Source organism: Schistocerca serialis, chromosome 1, assembly GCF_023864345.2.
Source record: "Schistocerca serialis cubense isolate TAMUIC-IGC-003099 chromosome 1, iqSchSeri2.2, whole genome shotgun sequence".
Lineage (NCBI taxonomy): Eukaryota > Metazoa > Arthropoda > Insecta > Orthoptera > Acrididae > Schistocerca > Schistocerca serialis.
In genome coordinates, this window is record NC_064638.1 from 16,052,471 (window position 1) to 16,076,320 (window position 23,850).

At 42.9% G+C, this 23,850-nt stretch overlaps 1 protein-coding gene across 1 annotated transcript in view; it reads right to left on the minus strand.

The window, feature by feature from the left end:
- Nucleotides 1-3,274: 3,274 nt before the first annotated feature.
- Nucleotides 3,275-23,850, minus strand: part of LOC126460440 (ovarian-specific serine/threonine-protein kinase Lok-like) — a 201,712-nt gene continuing 181,136 nt past the window's right edge. The window contains exon 8 of the mRNA XM_050095913.1: nt 3,275-3,848. Within this exon, the coding sequence (XP_049951870.1) occupies nt 3,723-3,848 (126 nt within the window). The 3' untranslated portion in view covers nt 3,275-3,722. The remainder of the gene's footprint in view (nt 3,849-23,850) is intronic.

A 23,850-nucleotide genomic window follows, 5' to 3' on the forward strand; every position in this document is an offset into this window, starting at 1 on the left:
CCTCTTCTTGACATTTTCATTTTCAAACAACAGCCTGAATCCAAGTAAAGAATACGTAAGCAAAACAAAATGGAGAAAGAGCTAAAATAAGTCACAACACAATTAAAAACTAAACTTTGTAGCGGAGGATTTCGAATTTTATACTAGGAAACGAAATGCAATAGAATACTGCTACATGCACGGTGGTACAAATAATATACCACCAAAATAAATTGTATATAAATAACGGAAGATTGTGCATATGAATGTATACATGGGTTCATACCGTAGCTGTGACGTCCAAGATATGGAAAAAACACAGGCGCAACAAGAAATTCGTTATAAACCACTATTCACACGCAAAAACCATGCACAACTCAGCACGCAGCTTTCACAGTTGTAATCTATGCAATTCTTGGCGGGAACTGATTCCTTATAGGCAGTGAGTGCCATCTGTCTGATAAGTAGAGAACTAGGTGAGCATATTAGAGTGGTGGTCGTGCAGTTAAACCACTGTGCAAAGAGCCAAGAAAATTTTCAAAAGGTGGTATACTATGTATACCACCGTGCTCCAAAGAGTTAAGACACAATATAGCATCAATTCACATCCTGTAGATATGTACAGATAAGACTAAGACTGAGGGGGAGGGGGGGCAAAATGTATTCACAGGGTAGTCGCTCACCAAGGACATGAAAACAAGGAGGATGTCAAAAGAAAATGAGAGTAACAAATAAAGTAAGACCCCAGAAGTCAGCACTTGAGTGTAAGATTGGATGATTACCAAACATGAATAGAAATTCTCTGTGATTCTGAAATACCTAAGGCCTGCTGTTAATATTGAATTAGAAAGTATCTTATTAACAATCAGTCAATTTGCAAACATAACTCTACCTTCAATTTTTATTTGAACAGTCAGCTACAAGACAGTGGCTGCAAAACAACTGTACTTGCTGAACAACTCTCCATAGACCTTTCAGATAGATAGTAATAACTTCATGTTCTAGCAAGAATCATATTATGTAACAATGAGAACTCTTTCGATTATAACCACACCAAAGTGGACCACACTTCTGGAGATTTATGGCACATTCTGATGAAATTTCATATTATCACAAAAAAAGGCTCCCTCGATTGGCACATTACACAAGACTCTTCACCCACAGCACAACAGACTCTACATCCATAGCATTAAATGAACCATGTTAGTCAAACAAAATGACAATAATGGTCAGACCCATTTGGTTTGCTTCAATGTAACTAATAAAAATTACAAGCAATTTGCAAAATAACATAAGGAATTTTATGATGACAATCATTCTTGTTCATTTTGTCACTGGTGTTACAGACAATGCACTGAACATTAAATTTCAAACATATATCAAACATCTATAGCAAAATATTTTAAGTAATAAATCTGCATTCATATCACTTTTTACAGAATACACTGGAATTTAAATGTGAAAGCACTACGCTGATTAGCTTCACTCCTCATCTCAGTGCTTGTATTATTTACCATATACATAATATCCTTCAAAAATATATGTAATCAAACAATGGAAAATCCAGGATTTACAAAATTATATGTAAAATAGTGATAACATGTCATTCTTTGAAACAACTAGCAAAACATACTAAACTGAGTAAATGTGCATAATATACATAATGTTCAGCAATACTGGGGACTGTAACTGAGACAGCCATCTACAAATATAAATTAAACTGTCTATATGAGGGCTAATCTCAGGAAATATTGTAGAGATTTCGATACAGTGTTCAAAAACAGGTAGACTGATTCAAGAGGAAGGTTTGTGTACATAATTTATTACAGCTATACCAGACAAGTCATATGGCCAAAAGTACTTGGTGCTACCCATGCGAAGCCACGGCAGGCTGTTTCTTATGTTTCTAATCCAGTAACCTCTAATTCCCATGATGCTTCCAGCAGGAAAAAAAGGACTTCATTTGCTCTACTGATGGTGCTTTTCTTCAGATGGTTGTGAGGCAACTTGCTGAACTGCCATAAATTCTAAATGGCAAACATGCGGCATGTTGAAATGCTTCATAATTTAATGTAGTGAATAAATGTAATGCATTTGTTTTCAGCATAGCAGAACTAAAACAATTGGGGTTACGGAAACTAGGCATTTGTTGCTTTGTTATTAGCATGATAATGAATGGACAATGATCTAATAACACCCATAATGTAAGCCAGCAAGTAATTATACTTTGTGTTCAATATGAAGGCTCACTCTCGCAAATGCAAAAGACAGTGTGTAATGTATTTTAAGTAATCCTGAATACAAACTGCTGATACCAGAATCAAATATTTGTGACAAATGTTATAAATAAGACTGTATTACAATCACAAATTAAAGACAGTTTTGCAGATCAACCTTACTATCATACATTTTTTCATTTAAATTGTTTTTAAAATTTAACAGTTCTCTTTCGAGCTATTCACAAAATTCAATTATCTTGAGGTTATAATTAGATGGCTGCCACTCAGTATTATTGAAGCTTCTGAATGTTTCACCTCAAAAAGTAATCAATTACATGCTTTCTGAATTCGTTGCATGTAATAGCATTGTTTCAATATACTACAACTGCAATATTGACTGCAGTATTTTATATATTTTATACTATTTAACAAAGAGGTGCATGTCAGAGGGTAAGATTAACAGAAGCAAACTCCCTAACAACAGTAGTTAGTAATAACACAGTAAATATGCAGCATCTCAGCTGTACACCATTGAAACACGCTAGTTGTCTAATATTTTTAATATAAAAATTCATCAAACAAGTGCATTACAAGACAGGCCACAGGAACAAAACAGATCACACAAAAGTCCATATGTAGAGTTTATTTTGACATTCTGGTTCATCCAGGCCACTATTTCAAGTTTTCTTTCTTTTTTTTCTGAAATTAAATTAGTTCCTAAGAACACCAAGAAATTCTTCTCCAAAAAAATTCATTTACAGGTCACTAGGATTTCACATATATCGAAAAATACGATAGCTTTTGTAAGTAGGATCTTCTAAATGGTTCATTTCACAAAGAGGCATAGAAAGAAGAGGGAGAAACATATAAAAATATCAAGATAGAAAAATAACAATAATGTTTACAGGAACGACAACAAACTGTAGCAAGAAGATACAAAGTAAAGTGTCTTATAAACATACAAAACAGCATAAATGTGCAACAAAACTGGATAAATTAAATATATGACGACAAAAGCAAAGTGAAGCATGCAAAACATGTATATCAAACACTATGTTAAGGTGTGATTTTTTTTAAAAAAAAAAAAAAAGAGAGAGAGAGAGAGAGAGAGAGAGAGAGAGAGAGAGAGAGAGAGAGAGAGAGAGAGGAAAAAAAAACACTGTTTATCTTCTATAGTCCTAGTCTCAGATCTGACAATACTTTGCTCAGTACATAATTTCCTATAAGGAAATATTTAGCATATCAAAGTCACAATAAGGACATAGCAATGTATGTACATAAAATTTTCAAAATTAATAATCTTACAAAAAAGTGATGCAAAAACAACTGCAATATAAACAAACAATCCTTATCACTTGTGATTTAACATACAATTTTTCTATGTCTAATTGTGTATTCACATGTTTTAACACATGAAAATTAATGCAGGTAACATGTAGCTATCGAAGTACGATATCACTCTTATGACTTCTGTTGTACAGGTAGCGTTTGTACTTTCCTCTCACTGTAGGTTAATTAATTCCATCAATCTAACCTTGGTCTCTTGGCAAGATGAGGTCCACATGTAACGGGGTCAGAATTTTCATCTGGCCAGATGCCATGCAAGCCTTCTCTCATAAGATTCTCTGCTTTCTTTCGCATTAATTCATCCTAGAACAGAAAAAATATTTTAAGTATACTCCAAAGTCAGCTAGAAAAATTTAGGTTTTGATTAGCAAGCTTTTCTTTGAGTACGGACTTGGATCAAAGGAAAACAGGATAAAAACTTTGCTACCCAAATAAGAACCAAAGGGCTCAAACATACAAGTAAAAAGGGCTCAAACATAGAGGTAAACTATACACAGGAACAAAATTGCGAGCTGAGAAGGGTTCTCCCACCTCTTGCCTTCCATCCTTTGATCTAATCTGGATTTGTATAAGTTTCTATGCTCACACAATGTCATAGTGTAATTTCCACCACATGTGCTATTCAGGTAACATTGTAAGAAGCAATGGCTGCCAAACAAATACCTATGATTAACAGGGTTTATGTGGCAATACGGCACTTCGTTCCTGGTGCTGCTGCTGCTGGCATGCTCTGTTGCTATCGACTACAGCATGGAACCAAATGTCTGAGAGGCCAGCTGTGATTTTCTTTGGATAGCATTGCTATTTTTGTTTGCAAGTTAAGGCGATTGACATAAGAGCCCAACAAAGGGTGTCTGCAAACTCAAAGACACTGCTATAAGAGGTGACATCCTATTGACATCTCAGACTGCAACAGCAAAGGTAAGTGATGTTTCACTATGAACTGTACAGAGAATATTAGCAGAACTATGGGTAATGCAAACTTGTGGTCAAGAAATGGAGTTTCAATCTATGAGAAAAGATACTAATGGAAGGAGATATGTCACGGATTTGGGCAGTTACTAGAAGGATGCCTTCATTGTACTGTACTGGAATTTTATGACTGTGATGAGTATCCTATAGCCAAAATATAGGTAATAGTTTAAATGACAAGTCTGTTTCCACAGGGGGCACCATTTGAATGCAAGAACTTTTGAAGTTTTGGGATTTATGTGCAGAAAACACAATGACAGAAGATCCACTCTGATGGGGAGATCAAATATTGTAGCAGCCACAGCTATTTTTCTGAGAAAAATACATATCAGTAAAGACAATCATCATCACAATATATATCTTGACGAGGAGGAGGAGGAGGAGATTAGTGTTTAACGTCCCGTCGACAACGAGGTCATTAGAGGCAGAGTGCAAGCTCGGGTGAGGAAAGGATGGGGAAGGAAATCGGCCGTGCCCTTTCACAGGAACCATCCCGGCATGTGCCTGAAGCGATTTAGGGAAATCACAGAAAACCTAAATCAGGATGGCCAGAGACGGGATTGAACCGTCGTCCTCCCGAATGCGAGTCCAGTGTGCTAACCACTGCGCCACCTCGCTCGGTATATCTTGATGAGATCTGGCTCAATCAAAATTGTGCCAAAAAGCACTTCTGGCAGGATTCAAAAGGCACTGGGAGGTTGAAATTACTGACTTGCAAAGGAAACCGACTTCTTATCTGTCGAGAAGGATCATCTGAATATGGCTAAAAAGAAGTGCCAATCCAGTAATTACAATGAAGAAATGAATAGTTATGCATTTAAATACTTTTTTTTTTAAAGATTTAATACGTAGTTTAGAAGAGCACTGTGTGATCATTATGGATAACACCAATTATCATACCAGAAAAAAAGGAGAATTTTCTGATTTAAGTACAAAGGAGGAAGAACTTGCACAGTGGCTAGAACAGCGAAGTATTTCAATTTCAGGCTGCAACACAAAAGCAGAAGTGTTGGAGGAAGTCAGGTGAGATTAGCAACTTATGAAAATATGAACAACTTTATGGAAGAAATGGACCACAAGATTGTGAGGCTGCCCTCTTACTACTGAAAATACAATCCCACAGAAAATGTGTGGGCCTTACGAAAGGGACGATCGCAACCAGAAATTGCACATTGAGAACAAGAATGTGCAGTATTTACTACAGGAAGCAATTGATGATGTCACGGTGGAAATCTGAACTGAGTGTATACGTGAGGCTGAAAATCTACAAGAAAACAAAAAATCTACAAGAAAAAAGAACAAGGCATCTCAAAAACGTTTGTTGAAAGTATTGTCACTGCTGCAAATGACTTGTCAGTGTGTGGTCTTCAGGACAAGTGAACAGCAATAAATTGTGTTAACCGTAGTATTTCTTATTCCTTACCCTCCCCAAAGCTGTGAATACTGTTTCCTCTCCATGCTCCCTTTGCTGTTGGCACCCCTTTCCTCTCCACCCACAAAAATTATCAACATAGGGCAAAATATCTGCTAGGCATACACAGTATTTGCTGGTTTGTTTGTCAGTCTTACATGCGGGGAATAGAAAACTAGTGTTTTTTGCTTTTTTACCACTGTTAAAACTAACATGCTACGTTAAAAAATGCCTAACTGTTCACATAATCAAAACCAAAATACATTTATTATATAAAAGATGAGCATTAATAATATATTTGCTGTAATATAGTTTCTAAAACACAATAGAAAACATTAACATGGAGAGGCTGCTGTTTCAGTAGAACATTTCGTAAGGGGTCCATGATCCCTTACAAAGAGATGGCTCGCATAGGTCCATGGCAGGCAGAGTCTATTGTGAAGTGCCATGAGAGATAAATAGCGAATGCAACAGTAATTAGGGCAGAGCTGTCAGCCAGTGAGTAATGCGTAGTGTTATATTGGCTGAATATCCCTCCTACTACCAAGGGTCGACTCTCAATAAAACACTATACTGAATCATGATAACTAATGTTACTGACAAGTGTTAAGACAGTTTATAGTGTGCTGAATATTCATGTTCATGCCAGCCATGCCGGCAACAGATTGGACTGCAGTGAGGATTGTGTGTTAACCATTGTTACAGCAAGTGATGATTTACCAAAATATTTACCAGTGCTAAGACTAACCATAGCTAGAAGTGCTAGTTGAAAGTAGTGTCTGCCTCAAATCATGTCTAGTTATAATAAATAACTTATCAAATAGTGCACAATATCTTGACATTGATTATTTCAAAAATCTCTCTTCATTTGTTTAACACTGTTGAGCAACCACACACTGATTAGAAATGATGCCCAAAGCAACTAAACCTTATTAACACTTACCTATTAGGTCCCAACGTAAAATAAAGTGATAAAAATCCCCCACCACGAAGAATCCGTAAAACGAGATCAACCGCCAAGGCACTCTCAGCTACCACCAGGGGGTAGCGAGTCAGGAAAGCTAAGAGTCTGTTGCAGGGTGGTTAAGTTGGGACAATCCAGTAAGAGGTGAACCACAGTCAACATCGATCCGCGACAACAGAGAGGAGGGTCCTCACGACGGAGGAGATAACCATGAGTCAGCCAAGTAGGGCCGATGTGGAGCTTGCAAAGGACGACAGAGGCCTTACGAGAGGCCCGTAATGAGGACTGCCCCATAGTTGTAGAATCCTTTACCGCTATGAGTTTGTTCAGCGAAGAGTGTGTCATTCCAAAGTCCCAAAACCTGACAACACAATGCTTAGCGAAGGTCTATTTCCGGAATGCCAATAGGAAGAGATGGCCTGTTAGTAGCCAATTTAGCCAGCCAATTGGCAAGTTCATTGCAAGGGATCCGAACATGGCCTAGGGTCAAAATGAAAACCACTGAGCATCCACGTTGATCAAAGAGAGAAAGGGAGGAGTCTTGGATAGCTATGACCAACGGGTGGCGAGAGAAGCACTGACTGATAGCTTGCAAACTGCTCAAGGAGTCACTACAGATAATGAAGGACAGTCCTGAGCAGAAGCGGACATGGTCCAGTGCATGCAAGATAGCAACCAATTCTGCAGTAGAAACACTACAGTCATCTGGCAAGGAACAAAGTTCCGTGTGTCTCTCATAGGTGTAACAGGGTGTATACGCAGACAAAGAAAAGAAATTCCTGGGTTTTTACCAGATCTCCTGGTTAAAAATACATTTTCTCCCGGGTGAAAATACACTTTTTCCGTGGTAAGTGACAGTATAATTTCCGTTGGAACAGTAAAACTTGTCACTCCTTTGAATGGATATGGTTTTACACAGTAGCGTAGAATTTCTCGGCACTTTAGAAAACAAAACCCAGTGAGGAAAAAAAAACACGCTTTGGAAAGATCTTCGATGTGCAGCAACATGTACGCTGCACATCTTTGTATTACGAAAGTATAAATCCTAATTCCACCAACAGGAAAAGTTAATTGTTTAAATTAATATACATAGTGTTGCTACAAGAAAAAGCAAAGCTTTCACATATAATATTTGTCTCTAAGATTAATAAGCTACAAGAGAAGCTAAGCTTTCACATATAAAGTTGATCTGTTTAGCACATGTTCCACTTTAAGATACACCACACAAATACGCCAGTAAAATTTTTAATACCGTCATTAATCTCTGATCTTCTGGGCACGAAATTCTTCTAAATAGCTCATCATCAAAGAGCTGATTTGTAAACGAGACCAAATGCTCTGTGATTTAAGAAATTCATCATTCATTCTCGCTCATAGTTCATCTTGTGTAAAAGGAAATTTACTTTGAAAATAATGCTTTTTGAACCACAATTCGCAATATTTTCCCGCAACCTGTTAGACTCATTTCAGCAGTTGCCAGAGACTGCCAGATAAGAAGCGTCACCACGCTTGCGCAGCTACGGTGACATGGGAAGCCCATATGCCCTTACGTGTATAACATCAAAAGATCTTTCTTACATTATGTCATAAAAGAAACAAGACATCAGAGCATACTCCAAGAGCTTTGGAATTTCGTGAACGATACTAAAATACACAGTTCGCCTTAAAACGCACATTCGTATGTCCAGATTCCCAATGACATAAGCCTTGATCCGATATTACGCTTTTCAGTGTGATTTTGGGACATAAATTTTCTTGGAGTACCAGTACTGTATTCATGTTTGGTTTTTTATTATGGCATAATACCATACGTGCTAGAAGATCAAACCGTGCACTTGAAATGCAGTGAACAGCTGAAACTAGACAATACTGTGGAATTAAACACTTAGTTTCAAATACATTAACTGCCTCAGTGGGAAAGATTAATGAAAGTCAAATTTCTTTAGCAGACAAAAATAACTTTATTGTTCTGCAAGGCGATTAATGCTTGACTGTCAGAAAGGTGGAAATAAAATAAAATCTGAAACTATTAACATATTTTAGCCTTCCGTAATTACGTGAATGTATTTTAATCCACTTGATAGCTCCCAGCCACAGAAATTCGCCTTGTTTTCATTTGACGTGAGAGCAGTAAACGAAAAGGAAACAGAAAAATCACAAAATGTAAACACACTAACTCAGACTGCTCATCTTTCTGATGAGTCTGATACGTAAAACATATATCTTCAAAGAAATGCAAGACGTGTTATTTGCTCTTAAGTGTGCCGAAGTGCAGTGCCACACCTCTTCAAATAACACTCTTATACCGCACGTCGCTGTATTTCGCTCTGTGGAATGTGTATATTTTGTTATACCATCAAACTATTTTAGGACAGTGGAAATTAAAATGTCCTTTAGTGCCTCTCCAGCTCCTAGTCGGCCGGTTTGACATCTTGCCCCTTTTAAAAATAAAAATAAAAAATCGCTATTAATACTGGATGGGATTATTTGTAACCGGGACAACAAGAACTCTTCACAAAATCTGGACTTTTTATTGCCTAACAGCTAATAACTTGCTCTTCTGTGGAACATAAAATTAAATATAGAGGCAGACAAGGCAGTACACGTTTCTTCAATCCTTAGATCCTAGCAATTTCTCTCTCTGATTTTGCTGCAGCTTTACATGGCGTGATTTCCTTTCTGTGAAAGAACTATTATCTCATCAAAGTTCGTCAAACGTTTTGCTACATGAAAAATCGAAATGTTGTCGTCTAAAACTGAAAAAGCTGTTAATACAAACAGTACAAAAGACTGGTGTGGTTTCTCGATCTGATTACATCTATTTGTCACCGTGTGTTGGATAAAACAAAATTGGCCTTTCTAATATTGCAGCAGTTTTAACACACACCAAATAAGCAAGACTGTTTTGGCAATCATTCACAAAGTACCAATTCAAAATACCTATCTGGCCTACTACAATCAAAAAGCTTTATATTAGGAAATAGTTTCACATTTCATTCATATGCACCAGTTTTTCAAGCGAGATCAAAAAGTAGTAGAACGAAATTTTTGTATAAATTTGGAATCATATTCTTCCATAATTTGTGTGGTGTCCCCATTTCTTCTCCTTCCTCATTATAACAATCTTGTCATCACTAATTCTGTAACTATTCCTACCACTGTCAAAACTCAAATATCTGGTTAACTTTACTTACCCTGTCACAATCACTGGTTTAGTTATCCAGCGATTATTCTCCGGTTAGGCGTTATTACGAGTTCGTACAATGCGTTTTCCATGCTACTCCCAGACTGGAACTTAAGCGGCTGCTAGCCGGGGACTACAACTGGCCCTGTCTGGTGTAGCAATCCGGCGAAAAAATTTCTGTCAGAATTTCACTTTCTCGGATACACCGTGAAGATAATACATAATCTTTCTTTCCTGTTATTCATGTTAGTCATTTATTTCCACTATGGTAGTCTGAATCTACGGATTTTGCTAGTAATTATAACAACGCTGAACATTTGCAAACCAAATCAACCACATAAACAAGCAGCGGCTTTATTTCGCTCAGCTCGTATAGCACCGTCACATTTTGTCTGCAGGAAAGTTAACTTTTTGATGCGACGAGGATTCCCCTGGCAAAGACATCACGTAAACTAAGCACGTATTCAAAAATCAACTTACGATTCATTCAGAAATCAACTTAGACTATGTTCAAGAAATTCCAAAACCATACGAATAAAACGATAGCCCGACGTGCGCTGGATGCTACGTACTTTGTGAAACGAGGTTTTTTTTTTTCCCACAAGAATATGAATTTGCCACCCATCCACTAGACCCGGGCCTGCTGCGCACGTGTGTATCTGGCAGCTCGAGCGCAGCAGTAAAATTTTTCTGAGTATCCCATGTGGCTGCTTGCTGCTACTGCTGCTTAAACAGCCAACAGCCACATTTCAGTAGCCAGAAGCGGGAGAAGGTATTACTCATATATGACTCAACTGCGCGTGCGCATAACTGCTTAAACGAATCGAATGTAAACAGTTGTGACGTCACACTCATTGGAGGCAATTTGTTTTTATGAAGCACTGCATAGTCTTGCTAAAGCCTTTGACACATTTTGCTGTTGACAGATGCTTGTACGTGCACTGTGTTATTTTATATGGTGCCTTTCCTTTGCAATTTAAGTTTCATTGTCATTTTTTTTTCTCTCATTCACGTTTTAATTCTGCAGTAGCGGGATCAACTGATATCCTTTGTTAGAGTATCGGTTCTTACCAGTCAAAATTAAAAAAATTTAACTGATAACTAAAACAACAAAAAATTGCCAGAATTCTAAAAAATTCTGCGGGTTTTTCCCAGTTTTCTTCCAGATAGAAAAATTCCTAGGTTTTTCCCGGATCTCCTGGGTCGTACACACCCTGTGTAAGCATAACCAGTGTGACCAGCAACCACGGAGCCATCAGTATAAATCACTCCTGAATCCTGGAATGAACTGAGGAGACAGTAGAATTGGTGGTGAAGGACCTCCAGAGCGACAGAATCCTTTGAATTGATTGAGAGATCGAGACAGAGCTGTGGCCGAGAGATGCACCACAGAGGGGTACATGTATGAGCAGAGAAAAGAGGCGGTAAAGGGAAGTGCTGGGGATCAGAAAAGAGCGACTGAATGCGGGCTGCCATGGTAAGTCCACACGGTGGTCGTCGCTGTGTGAGGTTGATCTCCATGTCTGGATAAAGGAGACCATCATTGGGGTGCTTTGGGGTGCAGCAAATGCGGAGCGCATAAGATATCAGCTGCTGTTGGCACAAAAATCGCAGCGGTGGAATCCCCGCCTCTGCGAGAAGGCTAATCATGAGGCTAGTCTGAAGGCACCAGTCACAAGTAGTACCCCACTATGGTGCAAGGGGCTTAGTATCCGCAATGTCAAAGGTGACGCAGAACTGTACGCGAGACTCCCATAGTCTAAACGACACTGGACCAGCGCTTTGTAAAATCACAGTAGAATGGAGCGGTCTGCACCACAGGTGGTATTAAAAAGACATCTAAGAACACTGAGATGTAACCAGCACGTCCTCTTCAGCTGGCTAAGATGAGGGAGCCATGTCAACAGGGCATCGAAGATCAGACCCGAGAAGCGACAGATGTCCACCACCTCAAGGGATTGGCTACAGAGGAACAGGTCCGGATGGGGACGGACTGTACGGCGACAGCAGAAATGCGTGACACACGACCTGGCCACCGAAAAGTGAAAACCGTGGGAGAGAGCCCAAGATTGTGCTCGGTAGGTGGCATTCTGCAGCTCCCATGACGGAGGAAGCGACATAGATACAAAAATCATCAGATGACAAAGAGGGGGACACTGTTGGCCCAGCAGCCGCCACCAGTCCATTAATGGCTATGAGAAAGAGAGGGACACTCAGCTCGGAACCCCATTTTCTTGCCAATGGGAAGTGCTGTAGAAGGAACCAACTTGGACCCGGGAAGAGTAACAAGAAAGAAAGTTAGAGATAAAAAAGGGCAGAGTGCCACGGACGCCCCATTTGTGAAGGGTGGTGAGGATGTGGTGGCACCAGGTGGTGTCGTAAGCTTTATGCAGGTCAAAGAAGACTGCAATGATGTGCTGCCGATGGGCAAAAGCCGACCTGACAGCAGACTCCAGGTGGACCAAGTTATCCACCTTAGAGCGGCCACAGTGAAAACCACCTTGAGTCGATGACAAAAGTTCATGCGATTCAAGGATCCATAACAGCCACCGACTCACCAAGTGTTCAAGGACTTTGCAGAGGGCGTTGGTAAGGCTAAGTGGACGGGAGCTATCCAACTGAAGAGGTGGCTTCCCAGGCTTCAACACCGGAATAACAATGCTTTCCTACCACTGGGTAGGAAATACCCCCTTACCGCACAGATGGTTGAAAAGGGTCAGTATACAACGGTGGCCAGCCACCGATGAGTGTTGGAGGATTTGGTTATGTATCTGATCTGGTCCACGAGCTGTGTCAGGACTTAGGGCGAGGGCGCTGGCGATTTCCCACTCACTAAATGGGGCATTATAACGCTCCAAGTAGTGAGAAACAAAAAACAAAGACAGTCGTTCTGAGTGCTCTTTCAGGAGGAGGAACATGGGCAGATACTGAGTCGATGCAGAAGCTTGGGCAAAGTGTTGAGCAAAATGCTCTGCAATAAAGTCCGGATGGGTAAGGACAACACCACACACACAAATTCCTCCAATGCCAGTGGGACGACGATGGATAAAAATTCGCCTGAGTTTCGCCCAGACTTGTGAAGAGGGGGTGTGCAGTCCTATGGCAGCAACATATCATTTCCAGCAAATCCATTTCTGAAATTTGATTCGTAAATGGGCCCAGGCACAGAATCATTTAAAGACCAGAACAGAGCAGTATAATGGTGCCGCCTGAAGTGCTGAAGAGCGCGGCAGCGATCTTTTATGGCCGCAGCAATTTTCGGAGTCCACCAAGGGACCATCTTCCGACGGGGGAACCCGAGGAAGAAGAGATGGCTGAAACAGCTGTGGAAAGAATGGTGGCAGTCAAAGTCTGTGTAGGCTCATCAGTACTGCCATGTGGTAGTACAGGGGGGGACAGTAGCAGAGGAGAAGGCACCCCAAACACATTTAGAGAAGGCCCACCTGGGAGGGTGACAGAGTGAGATACACTGAAGGAAGGTCAAAATAATGGGGTAATGATCGCTGTCACATAAGTCATCGTGGACATTCCATTGAATGGAGGGAAGAAGGCCAGGACTGCAGATGGAGAGGTCAATGGCAGAGAAAGTGCCGTGTACCACACTAAAGTGTGTGGGAGTGCCGGTGTTTAGTAGACAGAGGTCAAGCAAGCCCTGCCAGAACAGCTTCAACCGTCCTGCCAGGGCAGTAGTCGTGTGACTACCCCAAAGAGGGTTGTGGACTTTAAAGTCCCCTAGAAGCAGGAAGGGAGAAGGGAGTTGTTGATAAAGAGTGGTTAGGGCAAGGCATGTGGGCGGCCTGTCAGGCGGGAGGTACAGATTACAGATTGTGATTGGAGTGGCCAGATGGACCCTGACAGCAATTGCTTCCAGAATGGTATGGAGGGGAATCTATTTACTAACAATGTTCCTGTGGACCAAGGTGCAAACACCACCAGAAGCCCGCAAGGGGCCAATTTGGTTCTGACAAAGTGTGGAACCCACAAAGGGTGGATGAGTAAGAATTGAGAAAATGGGTCTCCTGGAGAGCAACACAAGCAGCAGAGTAGGATGAAAGACGGGGCTGCAACTCCAGGAAGTGATGCAAATGTCCATTACAATTCCACTGGAGGACTCTCAAGCTGGAGTCCAAATGGGAAGTGAATGGACCGGAGCCGGTCACGCCACCGAGTTACCATCCGTCACCTATAAGGATAGGGTAATGTCCATATAGGTGGGGTCAGACACTGTTGGTTCATTGGCTGAAGGAGGGGAAGGCAGCACCTCAGGGGGTACTGGTGAGGCCTCGCCCTTGTTCTTGTGTTTCTGCTTCTTCCCTAGTGAAGGAAGAGAAGGGCAGACTGCAGTGAAGTCAGGCTCGGAATTACACCTAGCAATCTTGGTGGCACCCACCAGCCGCAGATCGCATGGCCAGTGTGGAGCTGCAGATCGCCTTTCATTGGGGGGGGGGGGGGGGCATAAGAGGAGTCCCAGGAGGGAGCTCCAAAGCTCCAACACTGGCGGCTGCCAAAGAAGGGGAGCGCTTCTCCGGCGGAGGAGTGGGAGCAGCACCTGGAGGGGTGGGTATGGGTACTGATGGGGAGGCGGAAGGGGAGTGGGAGAGGGAGGGTGAGGCGGAAGGGGAATGGGAGAGGGAGGGTGAGGAGGAAGGTGTGGGCTAATGGGGCGGGGCTGGGAAGAGGAGGGGGTAGGAGAGGGAATGGACGAAACTGAAGCAAAAGTAGAAGTTATAGGCATGGGATGTAGCCGGTCACACTTTCAACAAGCCGCGGTGTAGGTAAGTCGATCTAAGGTCGTGTACTCTTGAACCCGTCGTTCTTTCACATACATCGGGCATGCTGGCGAGCCTGGAGGATCCTTCCCATTACAATTTACGCACACTGGTGGGGGAGCACTCCCCTATAGTCACCGCAGAGGGGATCATGGGTACAGTGGGAAGACGTGTCCAAACCGTAAGCATTTAAAACATCTCATCGGTGGTGGAATGTAAGGTTTTACATCACACTGACAACAGCATCACCTTGACCTCCTCTAGGAGGGACTCCCCCTCAAAGGCCAGGAAAGAGGCACCTGTACAGTTCAACTGTTTTTAGGGCCTTGTTGGACACAGCGGATATATCAAGCTCCTTACCACTCGAGGTTTGCACGGAGCTTCTCGTCAGTCTGGAGAAGAAAATCCCGGTGGAAAATGATGCCCTGAACCAAGTTCAAAGGCTGGTAGGGTGCAACGGAGACTGGGATGTCACTGAAATGGTCACAAGCACGCAGGGCTTCAGATTGGAAGCAGAAGGTGTCTTTATAAGCAAAGAACCGGATCGCATTTTACTCAAGGATTCCACTTCGCCATACTTATCTTCTATCATCCCACGAAAAACAAAGGCTTGGTCACGGTGCAAAACTTTCGCCATCTGTCCCGGTACAAATCAGGTACCGAGGGAACGGTTTCAACCCAAGCCAGCGAGCTTGACCCTCTTCCCAGGAGGTGGTCAGGGAGGGGAAGGCCGAAGGATCAGAAGGAGTGTCACGTCTTCTGACTCTTAGAGACGGCCGCAGAATGGCCAGGATGTTGACACTTTTGTCGCTTCACGTGCGAGGCGTCTGCCCTAGTACCACCCACTCTGACCAGGGGCTCACCCCGTGGGCTGTCAGGCACAGTGGCCATTGTCGGGAGTTATGATGCCCCAACTGATGAGCATCAACTCCTTGGCACACATGAGGCGTTAACAGCCAGGTACTAGCAGTGTGATCCCTGTGTTGTCAGGGGGCTCAGCCAAGTGGGTACCTAACAGCCCCACCACACGGACTGGCTGCCTACCGTGCAGGTGACCTAGCAGGAAGGGGGCCAGGGTGCAAGGGGAAAAGGGAGGGGAGGGGGAAAGGAGCCTGCACCGTGGAAACTAGGTTGGGAGTTCATCCCCAAATGGCTCACACTGAATAGAAAATGTTGGAAATGGAGGTCAACCCCAGTAGGCAGTCATGGTCTTGGAAAGAGAATTGATAGAGGTGAATGGTTAATTGACTTCTGCAGGGAAAGTCAGCTGAAAATGGCAAATATATGGTTCAAGAACCACAAAAGGAGGCTCTACCCTTGGATAAATACAGAAACCAAATCAATTTTATACTGGTAGAGGAAAGATACAGGAATGGAATCAAGAATGTACATGCATTACCAGGTGCAGATATTAATAGCGACCACAACTTACTTGTGGCAGAAATAGAAACGAGAATTTAAAAAAATTAAGAAGGTGACCATGGTGAAGAAGTGGGATCTAAAGAAGTTCCAACAAGGAACAAATTACAGAAATGCTGTCACGTGAATTTCTTAACACATTACGAGACAAAGAACCACCTGATAATGTCAACGAGTACTGGATTATCTGAAACAAGGAATCATTAAAGCAAGACACCAAGATATAGGATATGTGAAAGGGAAAATGACAAAAACCATGAGTCACACAAAAAATTATTTCCAAGATGGAGGAGAGAAGAAAATTTAAAAACAAGAACACTGAAGATACTTGAAAGGTGTACCAAGGGTTAAATAATGAACTGTGAAGAGAAATGGAGCAGGCCAGGAAAAAATGGCTAAAAGAGGAATATGATGCAATTGAAGAACTGGACAGAAAGGGAAGATACGACCAACTATTCAACAGAGTAAAGGCTATGACATGGGATCAAAACACAGCAGGAAGGGCTACTATGGAAAATCTGAGTAAAGACAAAGAGGTACTGTACAAAGATCACGGTGATGTCCTCCAGAGATGGGAAGAATATCTAAAAGAGCTATATGACAGATCGCAAACCAGAAACAGTGTAAGTGATGATGGAAAAGGACCCACCATCATAATGAAAAAAGTAAAGTCTGCCATAGCTGCAATGAAAATTGGCAAAGCAGTAGGTACAGATACAATACTGGGAGAAATATTAAAATACTTGAACCAAGATGGAATAAGAGCAATACTGAGGTTGTATAATAAAATGTATCACAGTAGTGAACAGCCTGAGGACTTTCCGACAACATAAATAAAAAATAGAAAAAAATAAAATTAAATTTAAAAAAAAGGAATCATGAAATGCAGTGAGCACAGGACAATCAGCCTCATTTCACATGCAGCCAAAGTGATGTTAAGAATAATTAATAAGAAAATATGAGACTTGAAAAAGTAATGGACAAGAATCTTGCCGAGGAGCAGTTTGGCTTTAGACAGAATATGGGCACCAGAGATGGAATAGGGCTCCTACGAATCTTGGGAGAAAGGTTTACTGAGAAAGGAAGAGTCCCCTATATGTGCTTCATCGATCTAGAAAAGGCATTTGACAATGTGTCTTGGGGCAAGCTGGCGACTATAATGAGGGAAAAGAGAGTGGACTGGAAAACCAGAAGACTTGTAAACTCTTTACATCTGGATCAAAAAGCCTCAGTTTAAGTGAGAGGAGAAAGTACAAACTGGATTGGACTAGGAAAAGGTGTAAGACAAGGACACTTTCACCTGCCCTTTTCAACCTCTACTTGGAAAATATAATTGACCAATGCTCATTTGATGACAAAGGAGTCTAAACTGGAGGAAGAAGAGAATGGTGCTTGAGGTTTGCTGATGACATTGTCCTTCTAGTTTCTGGGGAAAAAGAATTGTAGGATTTAGTGGACACCATTGAAACTAACGGAAAAAACTATGGAATGAAAATTAAAAAAGTATTGGTACTAGAAGGAAATAAAGAAATAAAAATTATGCTGAATGGGTAAATATTAGAACAGGTGCAAAATTTTAAGTATCTTCGAAACAGGATAGCCACCGACTGGAAGTGCAGCACAGAAATTAAAACAAGGATAGCAATGGCAAAAGAAGCATTTTATAAGAAAAGGAGAATTTTCTGCAGAGAACTGAGGAAAAGTCTCGTAAAATGTTTTGTATGGAGCTGAAACATGGACTTTTGAAGCTGTCAGTTGCTCAAGAAGGAGTACATTATTCAGCAACAAAAATCTTTGATCATTTGCCCAACAACATAAAGTGTCTGACAGGTAGCAGATCAAGTTTTAAATCTAGATTGAAATCATTTCTTTTTGACAACTCCTTCTATTCGATGGATGAGTTTTTGTTTCAGAACTGGCAAAAAAAAGTGTACCTCTAAATGTAGTTGCATGTGTAGAACTAAAAATTCTAATATTAATATTAGCACTATTCATGTATGTATATATCTTGTAATCTGACTTGTTCCACATCATATTGATAAAATACTCTGGAAAATAATCTACAGAACACGACATAACTAAAACTAAAAAACTAAGAAAGGCTGGAGGCTTCTGAGGTGTGGACATGGTGGAGGAGGATGGAAAGAATAAGTTGGACGGACAGAGTAAAAAATGAAGAGGTACTAAGAAGAGTGGGAGAGAAAAGACAGTTACTAAATGTAATAAAAAGAAGAAAGAGAAATTGGATTGAGCATATATTAAGAAAGAATGACGGACTGATAAAAACAGTTTTAGAAGGTTATGTAGAAGGGAAACGGAAGCGAGGAAGGAAGAGATTTCAGATACTGGATGACGTGATGGACGGTACAACATACAGCAGCCTTAAGAAGGAAGCAATGGATCACAGAAAATGGGGAGGCAAAGGACCTGCTAAAATAGCAGAAAACTGACGGTGATGAGTACACTGACTTCGCTCTGGAACCTGTGTCCAACATAGCTAACCTCCAGTTTTCACTTTTGAGTAATAATGGGCTGTCATTCAATCTGCAGACATTCAGAAACGTAATTGAACAGGCTTTCGGCAGAGTTTAAATTTCGTAAATGTAGATGTGTACACACACACACACACACACACACACACACACACGTTATGTCTGCTAATAGCAAGGATGGGCTGACAGAGTTTGAGGGACCTAACTACGAGCTCATCGGTACCCCAAGCCTCTTTGCGTCCAGCCAGGAATAGTCCTCAGAGGGGAAGAGCACAAAAGAGAAATCACAATGAACATAATTGTATATGAAAAACAAGAAAATCAAGAGATAAAAACAAGAAGAGGCGAGAGAGGGGCGAAAGGGTGAGGGCGGGAGAATGTCTCCACCCAGAAAGCTGCTGGAAGCATCTCGGACACGTTATGTGAGAGGGGACACACCCCCTCTGTCCAACTGGTGCTTCCACACCATCCATCAGCACAAGAAAACCAACTACGTACACAAGTTTACTCAGGAAGGAGACTGCAACAACAAGATGGTAAACCAATGACAGCTGTAAAGTAATAAGAATTAAAAAGGTGGAAGAGTAGGAGCTCAGTCAGATCACCGCTAGTGCAGCCATGGACCCTCTGGGTCGGAGCAGGTGACAGGGCACGCATCCAATCCTTCAAGCAGCTAATGTCCCCTATTTCAGATGAAGGACTGAAACCACTTTCACAGATAAAATGTACAACCATATTAACTTCTCTGGTGTCGTCCACTAGCACCAGAGGTAGCAAATCAGCAACTTCAAGGGTTTTTTTTTTTTTTTTTTTTTTTTGGGGGGGGGGGGGGGGGGGGCGGCGCGCAAAACTGCTATGGTCATTAGCGCCCATTCTGTGACTTAGGAAACGGTAAAAAACGAAAATGGAAACCAGCAGCAGTGAGAACGAAACTCAAAAAATTGGAGAAACTAAAAGCAGAAGGAAAGCTTAAAAATCCACTACAGAAAGGGGTTGGTTGTCCCCAAAAAGAGCTTCAAATGACTGACATCATCTCAATGGCACTAATAAACTCGAGAACACGTTCGGCCGAGCGCGTGTCATCTGCTAAAATGGACGATATATCAGGCGACAGCTGTAGACGGGCGCGTAACGGAGTAAAAATAGGGGCACTCAATTACAAGGTGTCTTACCGTCCACAGCTGAGAGCAGTGGGGACAGAGTGGGGGAGGATCGCCGCTTAAAAGATGTCGATAGCTAAAAAGACACTGCCCTATCCGGAGTCTAGTTAAAATTACCTCCTCACGACGACGCGTTTGGGAGGAAGAGGTCCAAGCACAGGGCAGAGCTTTCACGTCCCGCAATTTATTATTGGGAAGTGTCGACCAATGTGCTTACCATAAAAGAACAACACGACGACATAAAACGCTCCGTAGATCGGCGAAGGGAATCAATCGAATAGCTGGCCGAAGAAGAGAGACTGCAGCCTTGGCCGCTATATTGGCCGCCTCATTTCCACAGATACCAACGCGTCCTGGGAGCCAGAGGAATGCCACTGAGACGCCCCCCAAGTGGAGCAAGGGCAGGCAGTCCTGAATCCAGTGGACCAGAGGGTGGACAGGGTAGAGAGCTTGGAGACTGAGGAGAGAGCTGAGAGAATCTGAACAGATAACTTACTGTATCTGCTGATGGCGGCGGATGTATTGGACAGCCTGGAGAACAGCGTAAAGCTCCGCAGTATAAACCGAACACTGGTCGGGAAGCTGAAATCGATTTGGGGTGTCGCCAACAATATAGGCGCTCCCTACACCTAACAATGTTTTCGAGCCATCAGTGTAAATAAATGTGGCTTCCTTCATTTGTGCACATAAACCAGCAAATGCCCGACGATAAACAAGCGAAGGGGTACCATCCTTGGGAAATTGACAAAGGTCACAGAGCAGGCAGATCCGGGGACGGAGCCAAGGCGGTGCTGTACCCCAAGTTGTCAAGAAGGATTTAGGAAAGCGGAAGGAAAGAGAATGGAGCAGTTGACAGAAGCGGACTCCCAGAGGTAGTAGGGAGGAAGGGCGGCCTGCATACCCTACATCCAAGGAGGCATCGAAAAAAATGTCATGGGCTGGATTAGCAGGCATGGAAGACAGATGGCTAGCATTAACGACTCAGAAGGACTGCTTGCCGATTGGACAGTGGAGGTTCAGCAGTCTCAGCATAAAGGCTTTCCACAGGGCTCGTGTAAAAAGCTCCAGACACTAAACATAATCCACGGTGGTGGATAGAGTCGAGATGCTGAAGAATAGACGGCCGAGCAGAGGAGTAAACTATGCTTCCATAGTCCAATTTCGAGCACACTGAGGCACGATAGAGGCGGAGAAGGACCACTCGGTCCGCTCCCCAGGAGGTACCATTCAGGACACGGAGGGTGTTGAGGGATCACAGACAGCGAGCCGAAAGACAGGAAACGTGGGAGGACCAGCACAGTTTTCTGTCAAACATAAGACCCAAGAATTTAGCGACGTCCGAAAACGGAAGGTTGACAGGTCCTAGATGTAAGGAGGGTGGAAGAAACTCCTGACAATGGCAAAAATTAACACAAACGGTCTTACTGGGAGAAAAGCAGAAGCCGGTTTCGATGCTCCAAGAGTGGAGGCGATCGAGACATCCTTTAAGACGTCGTTCAAGAAGGCTGGTCCGTTGAGAGATGTAGTAGATGGCAAAATCGTCCACAAAGAGGGAGCCCGAGACATCGGGAAGGAGACAGTCCATAATTGGATTTATGGCAATGGCAAACAGTACAACACTTAGCACGGAGCCCTGGGGTACCCCGTTTTCTTGGGAGAAAGTACGGGAGAGAGTAGCACTCCCTCGCGCTCTGCCATCAATTCGCAAAGAAAAAGTGGCAGCCGACCTCGAAAGCCCCAAGAGAACAGTGTGCGGAGGATGCCTGTCCTCCAACAGGTATCGTATGCTCTCTCCAGATCAAAAAATATTGCTACTGTTTGGCGTTTCCGGAGAAAATTGTTCATGATATAAGTGGAGAGAGCAACAAGATGGCCAACTGCAGAACGATGCCTTCGGAAACCGCATTGGGCAGGTGTTAAAAGACTGCGGGACTCCAGCCACCAAGCTAAACGACAATTCACCATACGGTCCAAAACCTTACATATGCTACTCGTGAGAGAAATGGGGCAATAGCTAGAGGGGAGATGTTTGTCCTTTCCAGGTTTCGGAACAGGAACGACGATAGCTTCCCGCCATCGTCTGGAAAAAGTGCTGTCGGTCCAAATTCGATTATAAAGGCGAAGGAGGTAACGCAGACTATGGTTTGATAAATGTAGCAACATTTGGATGTGCATACCATCCGGTCCAGGGGCGGAGGAGCGAGAAGAAGAGAGTGCATGTTGAAGTTCCCGCATGGAGAAAACAGTATTATAGCTTTCGCGATTTTGAGAGGAGAAAGCAAGTTGTTGCACTTCCGCTGCACATTTCTCCGGGAGAAACGCTGGCGGGTAATTTGAAGAGCTCGAAATCTCAGCGAAGTGTTGACCCAATGAGTTAGAAATTGCGGCGGGGTCCACTAATGTATCATGTGCGACAGTGAGCCCAGAGACCGGGGAGAAACTAGGGGTGCCAGATAACCGTCGAATCCGACTCCAAACTTCCGAGGAGGGAGCGAAGGTGTTAAATGAGTTAGTAAAGAATTTCCAGCTTGCCTTCTTGCTATCGCGGATGATGCGACGGCATCGCGCACGGGACTGCTTATAGCGGATACAGTTTGCCAAAGTAGGATGGTGTCTGAAAACGCGAAGAGCACGTCGCCGCTCATGTATTGCGTCACGGCATGCCTCGTTCCACCAAGGAACTGGGGGGCGCCGGGGCAATTTGGAGGTGCGTGGTAATGAACGTTCCGCAGCTGTAAGAATAACGTCTGTAATATGAGTGACCTCATCATCAACGCTAGGAAAGTGACGGTCATCGAATGTCGCTAGAGACGAAAAAAAGTGTCCAATTGGCTTGGGCAAACTTCCAGCGTCTCGGGCGCATATATGGCAGTTGTGGCTGCAATCGAAGGACACATGTAAAGTGGTCACTCGAGTGTGTATCAGCAAGAGCGAACCATTCGAAGCGCCGAGCTAGCGGAACAGTACCGACCGAAAGGTCCAAATGAGAGAAATTTGTCGTGGAGGCAGACAAAAATGTAGGGTCCCCAGTGTTGAGGCAAACAAGATCTGCTTGGTGGAAGACGCGTAGCAGTAGTGAGCCACGCGGACATGGATGTGGAGATCCCCAAAACGGGTGGTGGGCATTGAAGTCCCCAACCAGCAAATAGGTGGGTGGAAGCTGACCAAGAAGATGAAGGAGATCAGCTCGTGCCATTGATGTGGACGATGGAATGTATACAGTACAAAGAGAGAAGGTGTATCCAGAAAGGGAAAGACGGACAGCGACTGCTTGGAATGGAGTGTTTAAGGGGATTGGGTGATAATGGAGAGTATTATGGAGAAGAATCATGAGTCCTCCATGTGCTGGAGTGCCTTCAACAGAGGGGAGATCAAATCAGACTGACAGAAAATGGGGGAAGACAAAGCGGTCGTGGGGACGCAGCTATGTTTCCTGAAGACTGAAGATGACCGGCGAGTAGGATCGTAGGAGGATCATCAATTCATTCCGATTGTCACGAATGCCGCAGATATTCCAATGGATAATGGACATAGGGTGGACAGAAAATCGAAGAACGTGACCAAGGTAGCCGTCAACTCAACGACTGCTCAGAGCTTACGACTGACAGTGTGGAACGGCACTCAGCCGAAGGCAAAAGATCCTGATCCATAGGTTGTTCAGGAGCAGCTCCTGCCACCAGCGATCGGCCAGTTGATCGGCCGAAAGCAGTGCGCCTCGGCGACACAGAAGACAGCAGAGGGCGGTTACCACCAGGTGGTGCTGTAGATGAGACCCACCATGGCGGAGAAGGAGAGGAACTGGGTTTCTTATTAGCTTTCTTGGAAACAAGATGTTTAGATGAAGGAGGAACCGATGGTTGTGAAGTTGGGGTACGTAAAAAATCTTCACGAGTATGCTCTTTTTTGGAAGTCCGAGTGTCTGACTTTTGGGATC